This window comes from Pollachius pollachius (assembly GCF_949987615.1).
Source record: "Pollachius pollachius genome assembly, chromosome: 2".
Lineage (NCBI taxonomy): Eukaryota > Metazoa > Chordata > Actinopteri > Gadiformes > Gadidae > Pollachius > Pollachius pollachius.
Genome location: NC_136935.1, coordinates 3,784,270 through 3,803,042, shown reverse-complemented (window position 1 = coordinate 3,803,042; position 18,773 = coordinate 3,784,270). Strand labels below are relative to the sequence as shown.

Sequence of the window (18,773 nt, the reverse complement as noted above, 5' to 3'; positions counted from 1 at the left end):
TCCAAAGAAATAGCGTCTTATCTTGATTCACTTTCATGATGATTTAAGGTAAATAACGGCATTTGCCGGGTCAATAAGGAAGCAACATTTATTTAAACAAAAAGTCCTTCCTAGGTGTCAGCAAAAGCCGCATCATGCACAAAACAGTACGAAAACAGTGCTGACTCACAAACTACATAAGATCAATATGTAAGATACAATGAAGTAATATATGTTCAAAAATGAGGGGGCAGGAGTAAGGAGGGAAATAAGAAGGGGTTCAGAGTTAGTGAGAGAAGGTTGCGGTATAATGGGAATGCAAGTATGGCTTTAAAAGGGTTTTGTCCCTCAGGGCCTGTCGCGCTTGAGTATAATGACTCTCAGAGCAGACCTCCTGAGATAAATTGCCACTGACCCCCAATGGGTTTTCCAGGGCAGGCTGGGTTCAAAATGGACCATTCAATTTCCCACCGGAACCTTGCCATTTGCTGGACATGCCTGATTTGAAAAAGCGTTTTTTGGTTGCTCCTTTCTCTTTTGTTGTCAGACACAACTAGTTGTTTGTATATCCACATCATTAGCTGCATGGGCTCTGGTTTAAATTAGCCATGGCTGCGGCTCAATGTTCAGTCTTATGTAGGTTATGGCCAGGAACATGTGAGGGATGATAAGGGAGGATTCCTGTGCATGCTGTTCTCCCATGGCTAGAATGAGATACAGCTGCACTGTGCCGCTTCAATCGAAGACCGAGGAAGATTCACAGGGAGTCAAAATTAATATTTATCACACAGAGTTTTCTTCAAACATGAATAACACTGTATCCATTCTCTGAGCTTCTGTCTGCACGGAAGGCATTTCGGACGGTATAATGGGACAATATATATTAATCTCTCAACCTCTTTGAAGGCAGCCAAGCCTTGGGCCACTTGGTGGTCATAAATTACCAATACAAAGCAGACCTTCAGCAGTTTGCTCTTCTAATAACATAGCCATTGTGTATGGCATATTTCCTCCACTATCGTTTCATCAACACATCATGATATGAATTCCATATTCCACAAGCCCTTTGGTGAAATATGGCAGTGTTAAATGACAGGCAAATGATGGGAGCCAGACTTAAAGAGTGGAATATAGGTGTTTCACTGTGATCCATTCTCTGTTCAGACTTCTCCAGTCCTTTCTGGCGAGCCAGAGAAAGAGGGGCTTTTTTTTGTTATCACTGCAGCGTCTCTCAGGCATCGACCAGCGGTATCGATTCTGAGCAGATTTCCTTCCACTCCATCTGGGGAACCAGAGGAGCCTGATTCATATTGATCCAACCTTTTTTATTCCCCATTCTCACTTTACCTATTGCGATGGGAAAATCATATTCTTGTTTTTCTTTTTTTTTGTATTTTCTATAATGGTGTTTACTGAGGGATGTTGATAAATATTAATTTAAAGTTTTCTGTTGTTTTCACTTATCCTCGTGACCTAGAGAGAAGACAGCCTCCGACAGCCAAACCTCACCCGAGACAAACGGTCTATTATGACAGTCCACAGATGTAGAGGCAGGCCTCCACTTAACCAATGTAGCCGTTTTGAGCAAGTGAATTTAAGACTGCATTAGTTGGGCACAAGGAGCTACAATATGTCCATCAGGCCCAGCAGGCTGGAAACTATATTATGTTTCTTGATAAAAAATCCTCAAATATCCTTCCCATATCAATATGCCTTTTCCTTGCTGTAAATGTATTTTTAATAGTCTGATTTAAATTCAAGACGTACTACGTCTCCAATTTGGCATGTCCATCACAAGCGCTGCCTTCCGGTTATCCGGTCTCATCCCTTGAGCAGCAGGTCTGACTGCCGGCCCTCACGGTCTCCAAAGCCCTCATGAAAGAAACCATGCACATTAGCTGACGTCATCCTACCCCACGTCATCCTAAAGATGCCTTTAAGGAGCGCACATCTGAAGATGGATATGAGACAGATATGTCTACCACACACACACACACACATACACCCACAGTAAGATCATGGAGGGTCTGGATGAAATCAAAATAATTGACTAACTTATGATAGGGTTAGCCCCGGATCTTGGTGTCTATTGCGACTCCACCCGGTATCAGATTGTTACCAAATTGAATTGTGCCTAAAGGCCATTAAGGCCTTTTCACTTTTTTACCCATCCCCTACTCTCCTACTACATCCCTTCCCAAAATAATCCATAATAGCAAAACAAGATAAAAAAATATATATATTACAAAAAATAAATATATTCTTTTGTTTACTTTATAATAATATATTATTATTACATAGTAAACAATTCTGATGGATGTGTTTAAATTCAGCAAATGATTTACAGTCGTTTATGAAATAGGATTAGGCCTGTCATATTAACACTCTACTTAAGTGTGATTAATCAGAATTTAATCTGCGTTTCCAACACTCTTGGAAGATATACAAAGCTAATGTACATTATCAAACATTAAGTGCCATATCAAATATTTATTAAAGATCCAGGTTGTGGATCAAGATTCAGAAACCTGGATCTGTAGAAACTAGCAGTGAGGTTGCAGTTTGCCTCAAACTGAAGCGCCCCGCTTACCCGTCCCTTTCAAACTACAGTGGCCTGTACTGGCCTGTACTGGCCTGTGCTGGTTCCAATTGCTGCCACTTAATTGCAATCCCTGCACTTTTGATAAAAAATATTGATACTCAATGTTTGAATTTTACATGTACAAACATTGAGTGCCATATCAAGTATCATGTCAATATAAACAATATTGACATGATACCTTTATTGATCATATTTTCCTGGATTATCACGTTTGCTAATAGCCTGGCTCCGCCCGCCTACGTACTTCCACTCAATTTTAATTTCCTTTCACTACTTCACCTGGGTTTGCGGTATATTTGCGGGTTTTCTCCGGCCATTGGACCGGCAAGTCCAATGGCTGAGAACAATGACGTTGAGGTTGTGCGCTAGTTTGAGTTGTAGTCAAACGTTAGCGATTGGTTATGGCAGAGTGGCACTGGGCAGATCCAATAGTTTTAAACTCCAACAAACACCCGCCTTCAAGTGAGTTAACGTTTGTCAATGGAGAGTGGCCAGACTCTCTGTGCAAATGAAATGAAGTACGAGAGTCTGGTAGGACCAGGCTAAGTTGGCTAACCCCTCCAATCACACAATCCAGAAATGAAATGGTCTGTTGGCTGGCTGTTTAGCATGATGGATGCTGATGATCAGGGTCTGCTTGGCCCCCTTAATGGGAAATGTGCGTACCAGAGACGACAGGATTCTATCAGCAAACAAGCAATGCTTTGGATTATAGCAAAAAAAAAAGATTTGCATTCCATTGATTCACAATCAAGTCTAAAATTCCACATCGGCGCCACACAGATGCTCGAAAGCACGTCTGTTAGTCTGGTTAGGGCCGCTGCAAGCAACCCAGGGGGCGGCACAACCCTCCGCCAAACACCGCTAATGGAATGCAGCCGGTCGGCCAAACCAAGTAAACGTGCCTCAAACAAATGAACGACTTCAATTGCAAAACGGACAGCTGTGGACTGCAGGCCAATTAACATGTGGAAAGACATGGGGTGGATAGGGGGGGGGGGGGGGGGGGATTCAAACTACGTCCAACGACACCCACCTACATTCCAACCTCAAGAAGCACCATGGGCAACAAAGTCCACAGTTTGTGTGACTCAGAGAAGAATAAAAAAGTTGATATTGGCCCAAGCTGAGCGTGTTGTGCTGACCGGGGAACACTGGTCCTTAATGTGTAAACATAGCCACTTAGGTGTTTCAGCACACCTAATCGATAACCTTAACGCTGATGAAGACGGAGGGGACGCACTAAGCAGATGCCTGCGCAAACGATTGCCTTACGGTGGCGAGGAATTGAAGACGTGAGGATAAAGGCCCATCTGTCGACGGTGCACTCAACATTCAGCGGCGGCAGTGAAGACTCTTCCTTTCACACCTATACCATGGACAGCTCAAATTATATAGAGGGCATGCTGTCAGTGTATGAATGGGTGAATGTGAGGCAATGATTGTAAAGCGCTTTGAGTGGCCACCGGCCCGAAAGGCGCCATATAAATGCAGTCCATTTACCGTAGCGTTTACAAGTCGGTGACGCTGACCACAGCCGACAAACAGCACAGTCTGCAGGTACATCCCTGCAGCTCTATAACTCTTTCTGTGTGTGTGTGTGTGTGTGTGTGTGTGTGTGTGTGTGTGTGTGTTTGTGTGCGTGTGCGTGTGTGTGATTGTGTGTGTGTATGTGTGTGTGCTTGCGTGCTATGCGCTGTGCGCCTGGCGACCAGTGAAACAGAAGGGACAGAGCTACAAGTGATAATTAAATAGGAAAATTAAATGTTGCCGGTATGTGACTGAGCTTCTTGGGGGTGATGACAACGTCTCATGCTCTGGGGTGCTCAAAGCACTCTGCCATCTGAATCACACCACAGAGATCTCAGATAACCAACCAACCTACTCTGTGCGCTTCAAGACTGCCTTCGAGCGAGACCTAGCCGCATGGGTGGCTGAAACCAGCCTCCCATGTCCCACGCCTGCCTCATTCCTCGACCCCAGATTAAGGAACTAAAGTGCCTACCAAGAGGAGAGGAAGAGGGGAATGTGGACCAGGCCGGAGGAGAGGCTTCAGTCGCAGCACCGAAAGTTTCCGCAGACCTCAGATGAGCCAGCAAAGCAGAAAATCCTCCTTGAGTGATGGGTTCGGGTTCTGAGTCAGACGAAGACATTGTGCTACTTAGACCTCTCTACCGCTATAATGCGAAGCCAACCCACACAGCATAGAGGAGAGTCCACTGCAGAGGTGGTCTTCACACTCTGAGGCCCGTGAAATGGTGTCTTCTCTGCCTAGTAAGTATCTGGCCACCACTGCATCGTCTGTGCCATGTGAGAGGCCTGTTTCCTCTCACTCGCCACGTAGTCAGAAAAAAAAAGGTAAGCCTTGCATTTGGACAACGTCATGTATTCCCACATTGGAGTATACTTGACATTTAGCATTAAGAAAGTAACCACATTTAAGCATATTCAGAAAGTGTGATTAATTAATTGGCCAATTCTTTTATTTCGTTTGACAGCCCCTACTAAGCACTTAGCTATTGCAGAAAAACTGACGGTACACCGCAGAGAACTAGACAACTTTAGACTTTTTCGTTAAATCAAGTATTATATATACACACACTTCAAAAGGTTGTGCTAGAAGACCGTGTTTAATTTTTGAATGTGATTGCAAATGGAGCAGGTTTGCAGTTAATGGGACCGGCTGCCACTGATAGATAAATGAACTGCTTAAAAAGAACAGGGATAGCTTAGAGGCATTCGCTATACAATTTGGTTGGGTATTTAACATTACCATTCCCTTCAGCATTATTAAAAACAAAAACCCCAGCAGGACTCTGAAATGTTAGTGAAGCTTAGAAAAAGAAAAAAACAGGTAATGAACTCATTTGGAGGTAAGAAGGGACATTGAAAGGTAATGCCATTAGATCATTCTAATTGTCTCCCTGTTTAGGTTACCGTTGAAAATGAGGGACCTGGACTTCTTGCAAGCCTGTGATACAGGCACACTTTCTTTTCAATGTTCTGATCGCTGGGGGGGAAATAGGTGCTATGCAGACATTTTTTGTTTTTCTTATACCCAGTGTTGAAACAGTAAACCACATAACTAGAATTAAACCTCTGATGATACATTATTATGAGTGACAAAAGAATGCAGGGCTGGAGTAAGGATTAAGGTGGTTCAGTTTTTATCCACCGTACAGCACTCCGGTAACGGAGGTCAATAGTGACATATGATACACTTTTAAAATGAAGTTGATTTCCTGTCAACAGCCGAGGTGAAATCACGTCCTAAGCTAAACCCTCCCTCCCTCAAAATAATCTCTCTCTCTATACATAATTTACTTTGAAATCTATAATCGACATATATATGTAGATATATATTTTACAATGAAATCTATAATATATATATATATATATATATATATATTATACATCCTCAAACGCTATAGATTTCAATGTAGAGGGAGAAACAGTGGAGCTGAATGCATGAGACCGGTTCCACTTCTGCGACTCATGTGAAACTACAAACGAAACATCTTTTGTGGATTCCACACACACCACATGGCACTGTGTTGCCTGTCAAATAAAGAATGCAGTCAGGCCTTTGACATGCCTTCATGCTGACTTGCTGTTCTATAGTGATGCTCTGGGGTTATGTGGTGGATATGCTGCCTTCAAAGACACACACACACACACACACACAAACTTACACGCTCTCTCACATATATTCCAATATGTGGTTACCTATATAACAGCCTTTCTGAAGTATGTAGCAATATTCCAAACTGAAACCCAAGCACTTAGCCTCTGAATTATATGAAAAGGGTTCAGAATGTTTCAGAATAGAAAGCCATACAGATAGAATTGAAAATACACTTGACAACACTGGCTAATGGGAACTGTAATCCTCAACAGCAAGTCACTGAAGATCTTACAGCTTTTAAAATGTGAGTTACTTCTCCATTACAATGTCGATGAGTTAATAGGTAAAATAACTTGAAAAGATTTTACTATTATGGAAAGCTAGAATTAAACGTAATGGACATTAACAGCCTTTATAAAAGACAAAGCCCCTTTTGCAAGTTAATGTTGCACGATAATATTTTTTAAACATTATCTAACCTTTCAATGCTCGTACCAGTTATGATTGAGTGAAGCTTTACAAGCGATTTGGTGCCAATCAAAACGAGTCTTGTTGGACACGGTTTGCACTGATTTAATCTTCGGGGCTTTAACCTTCTCATGTGGTTGATGTATGACCCAGCTCAGTAATTACACATTTCAACGAAAAAAAGCCATGTCTCATGTGTTTCAAATGGAACTTGCAAGCATATGTAACACCCAACCGACAGAAACCACATCGCAGCAGGGGATTGAACCGGTAACCCTGAGACTGGAACTCAGGCGTTCTAACCGCTAAGCTGTGAGGAAAATTACAAAAATAATGGGCTCGGCTTGTAAAACTAGGTTGGAGGGGCTTGCATATTTAGTGGCGTGAGGCAATTACCTTGGATGTGGTGGATTGAAATATTGGGTTGAAAGTTAACCTAAAATTAGTTCATGTTTTGCAATATACTCCTGAGATGGACACGTTATAGCCAGAAAAACAGTTGGAGGGGATGGTTGAGTTTGAGGCTGTGCCTGTGTTGTCAACCTTCCCTCCAGGTGTTTCTACACATTGCTCCCCGATAAAAGTGTGTAATGTCACACTTATTCCTAATGACTCATTATCTCAAGCATTATTTTGGGCTACGCATGTCGGTAGCATTGTTCTTCATCCCAGCAGCACTCTCTGCTCTGAATAGTCTGCAGTTGATCTTCAAGTTCAAGGATTTGTAAACTCTCTCTGAATTTAAAGCGCTTTTTAAATAGAACGGTGGATAACTCCAGCGGTACTTGTTTTCCCTTTGTAGTATTTTTAAGCATCTGAAACTCCTATCTTTATATTGCCGTTTAATGTCGCAATATCGGTGTCTTTATGTGCTGCTAGGTTGGCCAGGTACCCCCTCAACAGGGCAGCCGATCTCCACAGGACCAACGTGGTTGAATAAAGTTTGAGTAAGAAATAAAACTGGGGGCTTCGGCAAAAAAATGAAAGAAACTAAACCCTTTAATGGAAATTCCTGATTTGCATTAGAAAAGGGCCACTTTTCAAAGCCTTTACCTTCCCCATAACCACGTCTCTCTGTGGCACAACGACTTATTCCACGCCATGCTCAGGGGTTTCCCATAATCCACCCGCAATGACAAGCTTAACGCAGTAAACATACAGAATCCATCCTCCCAGCTCCAACACTGAAGTCCGGGATAAGTAGGAGACATTGAAAGGTAGATCCGTATGAAGACTACACAAAACCCCCTTTTTCCTCTATAATGAACTGTACACAGACGCTTTCCCTTCTGCTAGAGCCGATTGCAGAGAAATATGGATAACGACGTGTCTGCGTGGCTATGGATGACCGAACTTGTGCTTACATAATACAGGAAGCAGCTCGCAGGCTTGCTTGGTTTAGTGACCTTGCTGCTGCATCAGCAATCGCTCCCTGTGGTTCGCCTTCTGCTGCCTTGGAGCCGCGGCAGACCGGGCCTTACAGTAGAAAACCTTGGATCTGGTATATTGACGTAACGTTGTATCTTTTCAACCGGATGAATAGTAAGCGCATGAAAAGCCATGATGATATCTCCATAACCATGACATTAAATGGACACGAAGCGGCGTCATATAGGCTGGCAAAAGTTCTCGCAACACTTCTAAACATTTCGATTTCATTATGATGGATGTGTGCGCCGTCGCTGTCCACCGCGGATCAGAGGAAACCGTTTTTAGTTTTAAGAAAAAACAACTTACCTTGTAAGATGGTGGTCACCCAATACAACTACATGCATATCACTGGTGTGTAACGATGACACAATAGTAACAATGGGTGTATAAGAATCAGTAATTAGGTAATTAGCCATTTTTCAAATATCTCATTTCTCCATATCTTAAAAGTAGTAAAGCAAACTTTTTGTGTTCAGCGGTCAGAACTTTGAAGCCTTACCTGTTCAGCGAGTGCATATAAGGTTTCATAGGTAGTATTGAACGTAGACCACAACATGACTTAATGGTTGAAATGGGACATCACTTGTTTAGCCTTTCTGAATTAATGAGTAATGCAAATAGCAAGTACATCACAGTAGCAAAGATGGCAAATAAATCATGGATATAAATGTTAAAAATTTGGTATCAATTAATTATGAGGCCGAAAGGATTATGCAGAACGAGAGTTATCCTCTGTAATGCATGTGCTTAGTAAACCTACCACCCATAATCTTGATACTCAAGCCCCACTTGTCAAAGAAACGACTTATGATTGAATACATGAATCTTGAACATTGTATCCATGGTTGCAGCAGACATAAGCCATCAAAAACACATTGAAAAGCTACACTTAACCAACACTTAATGCAAATAATAACACATGTTTACCTTGAATGCTCAGTAGGGACCTTAGTAGCCAAGTTTCCCCTCTTTGCCCTGAGGAGGAGAGTCAAATGGCAAAAATCAGAAGTCCACTTACCCCTAGGGGAGCGATGTCAGGCTGTCAGCCAGGACGGGGGGCCCGCCACACTGTGGCGAGGCCGCGACTACAGGGCCCCACACCCACAGTTTGAGCCATAGGCGGAGCCGTGTTTACCATCGCAGTGGGGCGGCGCTGGTGTTAGCTCAGCTAACGTCTGCGTTTCGAACCATGCACAGTGCATACATAAGGCCGTAGACACAGCGGGTGACGGTGGCGAGAGGCAAAGCAGAAGCAACACCTTACCTGAGACACCGTTTAGGTACATTTGCAAAGAAAGCGATAGAGGAAAATGGCAATGACTGCATATACTTACACAATGTCTAAGTATATAATGGCACAGACGCTTTCCTGTACAGTCAGGTGAATAAATGCAGTTAAAAAATAAAATTAAATAAAGTACCTTTACTTTTACCTATGAAATTTGATGAAATGTTCCATGAAAGCAGAGTCCAGACAAAACAAGAAGAACAAAAAGGAGAGGAGACACCAGTAAGTGTCACGGTCAAGTAGGGAAACAAACAGAGGAGAGAGAGAGAGATGCTTGATGGCTTCCTTTATGTATATTAATATTAATAATGCATCTGGCATTTGAAGAAGAAGAGGGGTCTGTATGACAGGAAAATGAATCGTAGAGGCGGGGTGCAAATGCATCCCTGTGTTGCTGAACGACGTCGTATGAAAAGATGTGCCGCAACTTCAAATGCAACCGACTCCTCGTTTCTGACTTTGATATATGAACTTGTGTTTAAATTAAACTGTGTCATCGCCTAAGGGGATGACACAATCATGCATTCTATCCGAGGAATGTAATTGGAAATTTTGCCATTCATTTTAACAACATCCATTTAAAAAACTATATCTGGAGGTTGGATGTTTTTAAATGAATCAAAAATAATACCAAAGCAGATTAATGTACAGCAGTGATAAGGCACCCCAACGGATGGGGGGAGTTGAAATCTCAAAGAGCGTGGAAAAAGAGGTCACATCAGAAAGAAAAGACGAAAAAAAAACGAAATAGGTCATTTAAAATAACAGGCCATATCTGAAGCTTCAAGTCTCTTTGCACAAGCTTCATTAAAGTGGCAGACAGTCACAGTTCGGAGTACAACAGGACACATTGAGGAAGATAGAACATAGTAGAGAGGGAGGAGGAGGAGGAGGAGGAGGAGGAGAAGGAGGGAAGGAACAGAGCTCATACCTTGGTCGCCCATCATCAGGTGTGCCAGACCTTAAAGGAAAACAAGAGCACAGTCAGCAGAGTGCAAGGGATCATGGGAAGGCATTATCACACTAACACACGGGCATCCGCTTTGTTATCGTTTGGTTTACTGTGGATGCCTGGTTTGGGTAAGGGAAGAGTAGGGACAGAGGTTGGGGGGGTCTGACAGACAAGGCATGATGAGCATTTAGCTAACCACACTGGTTACAATGCGTCATCATTATTCACTTACTAGAGGTCATTCAGAAATACAGTATGGATTCGCTTTGGGCCCACATGAGAAGGCCAACATCAGAAGTGATGGTCTCAACTCAATGTTCAATGTAGGTTGAACCACAGAAGACTTAAGAACACTTTACTGAATATTCACAAAACATGAAAAATAATAGTGCAGTGTACCAAAGTATATTGTACAGACGCCATACGTTTATACTACATAAGATGGCGGTAGTACAGACGCTATATGTTTCTACTCCTGAAGATGGATGTTACAATTGAATCACTGTGTTAGATAAAGATCTAAAACATCTTTAACATGGAATCAGACATTGCACTTAGCAAAGGCCTGTTCAGCATGCACAGCATTTACTTTGTGTGGGTCAGCTTTTCCATTTCCTGTCCATCGATTTTTATTTTGGCTGATTATTAAAACACACTTCTTTAGTCCTGTGGTATGGCAAAAATGTCCACACCACTGACTTTTACTAGAAGTATAATTACTGTAACTTGGAGCAATTATCTGCCAGTTATTTGTGTGGCTTTCTAACAACTGGCGCCTTATTAGCTTTGACTTTGGCTTGGACTAATATTGATAGTTTATGCAAATGCGCTCTTGTTTTCAGAGTCTAAATGGATTTTTCCAACAAACTGAATAAATTAAGAACTATGATGTGTATTTTATGCTAAAAGTTGACCAATATTTTTAACATCAAGCCAATTCACAACAAAAGACAAACCTCGACAAATGAAAAGAAACTATTAACCTGTATTGATTCAAGGCGCATAGTTCCAATCCATCATGGTTATCCAAGGGCTAAACAACTGCATACATCGACTAACACAGCAAAGCATCAAGAGTCTTCGAAGTCATTTTGAAAACTCACTTTATTCAAATAATTTTCCAAACATGGGACTGAGTCGGCCTTTATTCTTTCAGAAAAACACGGACTGGGACCTACCGTTCCAGGGGGGCACCAGTGTCTCATTATCAACCCTACAAGATGTCCTACGAAATGTCTTTAACAGAATCCCTACACCGTTAAAATGGGTACAGCTCCACAAAGCACAGACACAGAACAGAGCGGTGGTTCTCCTCAAAATACCCACCTTCGGCAGCAGCGTCCTCTGCAAGCAGGGCCGGGCGGGGAGAGAAAGAGGGAGACATTCATTAACCAGCATGCAGACAAGCACTGGCTGTTGCATGTGTTCTCCATGCAAGGCTTAAACATCACGTGCAGACTGTGTGCCCTATAGTAACCCTTGCTGACAAGGCTTTGATTTTATTAGAAGATAATAGTAAGTCAACTCGTTTTCAGCCGCCTGTGTGTACACCGTCTGAAATGTACGGGCCTAAGTATTCGGCCTGGTGAGTTCGGCTTGGGGTTGTGAGATTGAGTTGTGTTCAGGGTTTGACTGGATAAGGAAGACTCTGGATGCCGCGTTACTTGTTTTGACTTAAGCTGAAAGGCTTGTTTTAAGATGACATTAACCATATTACCATGCTAGGGATTAGATGCTAAATTTACTGTCATTAGAATATAAGCCCCGATAAAAATCATTATGATCGCGTGTCATGTGGGTCATGTTTGAGTATTACATCTAAACTCTCTCAACCTAGGCTATATCTCATTAAATGCTCCTATTAACAAATGTACTTATCATACCTATTCCTCATTTTGACGCCTCCTGAAACACATCTAAATTATAACCTTTAAACATAGAATTACTATACCAAGGCAAAGTGACTTGCAATCGCGCCAATCATAGTGGATTTTGCCAAAGTGAGATTGTCAATGCACTGTGAAGTTATTGTGAGTGCACTAGCACTGTAATTATCTGTTGCATATCAGTGAATAGAACTACAATAAAGCAAATATGCATGATAAATGACATGCTGCATCTGTGAAATGAAATACATTCAGTGTGATGAGATGTGAAACATGCATCACACTTAAGATGAACGGTTTTAAACAACCAGGTTGCCTTAAACGCATCTTCGTCTGAGTCAGATCAAAAGTATATTCAATGTAAAGATGATTAAAGACAAATAGCGATGCCTGCAGAAGAAAAACACTGAAAGGTATGAAAATGAAGAAAATCCATGAAAACCCAGTCTTCCGTCTCAAACGATTTGTTCTTTTTTATTTATTATTATTCAAATCCTACGTCAAGCTAGTCAATTAAAAAGTAAATTACTCTAATATTTGAAATATCCACAATTCAGATGTATTATCTAAGAAAAGGCAACAAAGCCTTTAATACAAATCAAAACAAACAAACCTCCTACCTCTTTTTAAGAGTTGCTTGCCCAAATTCAACAGATTTACAGACTCAGAACTTACCATACCAACTGCTTCTCCCTCTGAATAAGACATCATGCACACACACAAAACTAAATCATCATTTTGTGAACAACTTACAAAACAATAATACAGTACGGCCGACTTTGACCTCCATGACTATATGGTCCATTCGTGGTCCAGTTCTGTGTTTGGACCATGGAGCTAAAATATCAGATTACTGACGGAAGTCAGGGTGACAAGCTGACTGGAAGTCCATCACAATAACTGGTCTAGGTGGTGATTTGATTTCTCCAATTAGTTTAACCTGTGCATGTGTTTGTGGTGGTGGTGGTTGGTGGTTGGCGGTGGTGATGATGGGAGGAAACTGGAGAAGCCAGTAGAAAACCACAGAAGAAACACACTGAAGCAGCAAGGAGTCAGTTCTAGCCACTATGCTAATCCCCCTATATCCTCGATTGAACCACCGGAATGGGTTGAATAACGCATCGGTTAAATTTGTACTTTGTTCACAAAAGGAGGAATTTAATATGAGACCTTACCTAATCAGCCCCCTGGCTAACCTCAGGACTCCAACCAAAGGGTTATGGAAATGATTTGTAATAAATGCGTCTGGCAAAGCAATCTATAACTTACACATATTTATAATGGCATTTAAATGAGACATTATTGCGGTGAGCTCAGGTGTAATAGGGTCCTCAGCTGAATTTTCAGGTTCAATTAAAAAAAAGTATTATTTTTGTTTTGCAGTGAATGTGAGAGTACAGTTTATCGCAGTGTAGTGCTTCCCTTTCTTTAATTATTTGTTATGAAAGCAAACCTTTTTTAGATTACGACATGAGCATGAGCAGTAATTTTAAATCTAAGATGAGTTAAGAAGGTGCATGCCTGAATTCCTATAACAACTGTGAACATCAGCGTAACAAAGAATCCCAAAAAAGGGTAAAAAACTGATATAATACAAGCTATGTCTATTTTCAAATGTAAATCACAAAAATGAAGGTGAAAAAATGGTAGTTATACATATAAATGTCTTGGATAATCTCAAGTTAAAGTTATTGCTACTTGCCTTTTAATACAAAGATACAGGTATAAAAAGTTATCAAGACATTACATTTAATAGTATTGTTAACATGCAGACCCCATCCCACTATGTCCTCTCTACATATTTGTGTCTCACATGTGCAACTGCATGTGCACAAACACACACACACACACACACACACACACACACACACACACACACACACACACACACGTCACACACACACACGCACATCCGTCACACAATTCTTCTTTTACAAAATGTATCCAGCTGGTTTCATCATAATCCAGAGAACTAAATCCTTGTAATCCCCCTAGTAAACTGATCCCAATCCCATTGTACTTGAAACACAAAAACCACAATGAACTCATCTTTTACATCAGTCAAGATCTTCCTCTTGTGGGGGGCTCTTGTGTTGTCAAAGAACAAAACACAGTGTGTAGCCAATTCAAAAATAAATAAATAAAACATTTAGCATCTGGGATCAAGGATGTGACGTGCACATAATCTCCTTCATTTTGTACCAAATTATCAAATGCAAAAGTTACAAATGGTTTGCAGACGCACGCTGCGGTGGCAGTCCTGAGTTACAGCGATCAGGAGCCATGACTACGTCACGGCTTTCATAAGTGTGTAAGGACAATACGAATACATTCATATTGTGCATAGATAATATGATTTGAATTAGTGTTCTTTCCTATTTCCGTCTTGTGCTTCCTGCGTCATCATTTCCTGTCTGGGTTTTTATTTGATAGTATTTTATAATCCTTTTTCTATGAAAAAAAAAATGTCTAAACACTATCTCCCAAGCTTTTTCCCCAAATCGTACTTGGTTAATTGTTAAAGGGGCCAATAGCACGCATGTTTATCAAAACTGTGTCCATCTTGATAACCATGAACATGTTGAGAGGAAGATCGGTCGGCAATCTTATTGCCTTCTAGCTGATTCTGAGCCAGAGGCTGAATCTGGTTTAAACCAAAACCAGGGAGCTTCACAAACACAAAAGCATGAAAAACAGTTCAGTGCGAGGCCGTTTTCTCATTGCACGGTTAGGGCTTTTTCAGTGCCTACTGAAAACGTGTTTGCTTTTATTTTGCTGATTGTTAAGTTCATTATATATTTAACAATTGTTTGAGAAATTGGCACCGACTACGCCCTGGTTTGCGTGGCGAGAGAGAAGAGAATGGGATGCCTGAGCGCACACCCAGCAGCAGTAAACAATACCAGGCAGGCTACCACCGTTTGCGCAACCAAACAAACTCAACATTGTACCCTCATAGCTGGGTTTAATTGGCCATTGCTGACAGCAGAATGATAATAGCGTGCACTAAAAAAACTAAATCAAAATAGAGTTTGTCATCATTGAGAGAGAGAAACAACAACAGAATCAAACCGTGAGAAAGGCAGAGAGCAGTACCAAGCACAGTTACGGCCGCGTGATGAAACTGCTGGTGTTGGTATGTCACATCGGCACCGGGTCAACCAATCAATCGTGTAGTAAGGAGAGCAAGACCATTTCGAAACAAATTAAGGGTTAAGTTGCTTTGAGAACTATTATTTTATTATCAAAATCCTATATGACCATGTTTGTTTGCGTGTGTGCGTTTTTAATTTGACTGCCTCAACGTCACAATGCCTTGGATGTATTTACTTGAAGACCAAAGCCTTCCCTTGTTCCATTACTAAGAGTTGTGCATTTGAAATGCATGTATCCTGACTTTGATTGATTGCACCCCACTCAGGTAGGTCTGCCCACCGGACTGAATGCCAGATAGTCCGAGATTGATATGTGTGCCACTCTAATTTAGGGTGAGTGACAGAGAGGGAAAACGCTGCATGATAAGCATGCATTGTAAAGTCAGCCTTGATGACAGATTCAGGACAACATATTGGCCAGTCGGCAAGGAGAATGCTGAGCCAGGGTGAGAGAGAAAATTAGTGATGCAATAAACGTGGCGTTTTTTATTTTTAGAATATAAAGTCATCAAGCGATTTGTTACAGGGGGATAGGCAGAAGCTGAGCTTCCTTGGCCCCAATGTTTCAACTTAAAAAGGTTTTAGAAATATATAACACTAATAGTTCCACGGAGGCAAACTTTCGCAGCCAATGTTTATGTGCCCAAGAAGATAATCAATCTGTATTTGAGGCGGTAACCAAAAAACAGACATGATCTATAAGTGCTGAAAATAGTCCAACTGCCGCTTTACCAACCGATTCTCCCCAGCCCGCTGCTCTAGTGCTTTAAGGGAGAATAATACACAAGCCTTTGCCGCAAAAGATCAGTTCAACCAATGGATCGATTTGTTGTTAAATTACAATTTGGACCAAATCAAGAGTAATGAGTTTAAGTGCGGCGGGCTCATTTTTCAGCAGCGCAGCCTGAACCTAATGCATCTATCTACCTGGGGAGTGTTAGCAGCATTACCGCACGCACCATTTTCCTCATTATCCTGCTCAGGCTACGGGGCGAGGAGTGGGGGGCGGGGGGGGGGGAAGAACTCGATGACGTGCCCCTCGGATAGAAATCAATAGAACCTGCAGCCGCAGATGCGGTGCACAATTTCGTTCTTTCGCTTTCAGTACGAGGCCACCTAAATGTGTTACTGCTGGGCCCTGTCTCTGTCTTCTGGAGTCGTTTGAGTGGCCATCGTGGCTATGGAATATAAAAATCTATGACTGCAGTCCATTAACCACTTACCATCTCTAACCATTTTCCGATTCAATCCAACATTTTTTTGACTCGAGTAGAAGAGTCAAAAAATGCTTTCAGAATCTTTGCAATGACGACAACAGAGTTGTCCGGCTTGCTTGAAGGCCAGCTTCTATCATATCTTCTGAATGAAATTCCTATCCGTTAGCCTGAAATATTCCTTCAATTGCAGAATACTTAACACACTAAAATAACATTACATACGCCTTTTCCTAAACGTTGACAAAGTAGTCGTAGTTATTAGAAAAAACAATTTCCAGCTGCTATGTGCTCCTTGCAGGCGACGTGATGTTGACAATGGCCTGCCTTAGCTGTCTTTAAGAAGACCATTATCTGACCTTAGCCCAACAGAAAGAGCCTGGCAGCAGCAGATGTGCTAAAGAGCAAACCACTCACTCTTGTGAGTGGTGTGTATGTGTATTGTGGGCGGGAGTGATTCCACCAGGATAATCACAATGGCTTAAGGTCTTCAAAACCTTAATCCAAGGATTGACAATAAACAGGGAAAGTACTAGTGCATCTTTCAGGCATGCAATAGCTGCTCTAAACTCTTGCATCCTTGAAGTCGTTTGAATGCAATGGAATTGAGAAACGGCAATGCGAATAAACCTCGGTCTCGGCTCATTTTCTACGGTAGTAGGAATTAGAGTCGTACGTCCAGAACAACCAGGACTCACACACTGTTTTTCGCTGCTCAGGGAAATTCTATTTATGGCTCATACAGTCTTCTAATGATGAGCAAATCCTGATTTGAGGTGCACTGTTCTTTTGCTTCAGTTACAAAAAAGTGTACTAACATTCCCCCAAAGCAGAAAGCAAAAAGTAAAGCTCAGCTCTAGGAACAGTAGGAGGAAGGCGAGGCAGGAACATGGCCTTTATATAATAGATAGGATGAGGAAAATGGAAAAAGACAACGTCTATAGGCCGGAATATATTGATTTATAAATAATTTAGCTATCGCCCTCTTTTAAAATATAAAGTCAAAACGACAAGGAATGAAGCATGATTTACTTCCAGACTTAAAGATTAAACATTCGTCATTTCCATTCGTCATTTGACGAAAACACTACACTTCCTATGGTGGAGTCTGTAGCTCGGGAATCACCAGGAACAGCATTGTCATAAATCCATTGTCAGTGTTAGGTTAGGCTTTTTACAATGAGAGGTACACTCTTATGTCATAGATTCAGGGTGCAATGTTTAACTTACATCTGAATGCAGTTCTGACCACTATCATTCTGTCTTTCCATAAAAAAAGAGCTAGTATACAGTATATTGTCTACGTGTGTGTGTTCGTGTGCATGTCTGTGTATGTCAGCTAGTCTCAGAATGTGTGTATCTCCCTTTGGCTCTGGGAGGAATCTCCTTTGAGAGGACACTCCTGTGACAGTCGGCAGCGGATGTATTTAAACAAGGCAAAAAATCCTGTGGGAAGACCCCCCTAATCTTTTGATCCTTATATCTGTCTTTGGACTGGGAGACAGCGCTATACCATTAATCGGCTGTTCTCTGCCTAGAGCTGCAGGCTTGTAGACAGAATGACACCTTCAGAGAACAACTGGGGTCACATGACACAATGATAGACACGCCAAAGAGAAAGTAACCAATCACATTAATGCATGCATTATCCCTAACCAATCACATTAATGCACGCATTATCCCTACGTGACAGAAGGCATCTGGGATGGCATTTTGGATCATAATGAAACAAATGTACAGAAATGAAGTAAAGCAAGAATTTGATCTGTGATTAGAATTAAGCCTATGAATGAAATACTAATTATGGCAGTGTGCCGTAATAAAGAAAATGTCAAAGCAAATCCCTGCAATGAAATAATTCAAAAGAAAAACGCATGGAAATTAGCAATAACGTGAATCCGAAGGGGAAATGTCACTAATGAAGAAATAAATCGGACGATCGAAAAATAAACTGATACTAATAAATAAACCTAGACACAAACACAGTCATCTCCAACCACTGCAAATATATAGGGTCGCCAATTAGCCTGCCCAGCATGTCTGTTGGGAGTCAGAACACAGAGCAGAACCAGTACAAACAAAGGCAGGGAACTCAGACTCCCCACAGGGGGAACACGATATGGGAGTGGACCCTGCGCTGTTGAGCCGTACAGCGGCAGAACCACACAACTAT

The 18,773-nt window shown here is 41.6% G+C and overlaps 1 protein-coding gene across 13 annotated transcripts in view; it reads right to left on the bottom strand.

Moving 5' to 3' along the window:
* LOC307070611 (neurexin-1a-like) overlaps positions 1 to 18,773 on the bottom strand; it is a 230,385-nt gene that overhangs the window by 204,593 nt on the left and 7,019 nt on the right. For 5 of the 13 annotated variants that reach the window (XM_079729153.1, XM_079729141.1, XM_079729145.1 and 2 more), the window contains exon 2: positions 10,325 to 10,354. In XM_079729153.1, the coding sequence (XP_079585279.1) occupies positions 10,325 to 10,354 (30 nt within the window). Of the gene's footprint in view, positions 1 to 9,032; positions 9,081 to 10,324; positions 10,355 to 11,671; positions 11,690 to 18,773 lie in introns of all 13 variants that reach the window. The other 8 variants (XM_079729140.1, XM_079729147.1, XM_079729149.1 and 5 more) reach the window with 3 other exon arrangements.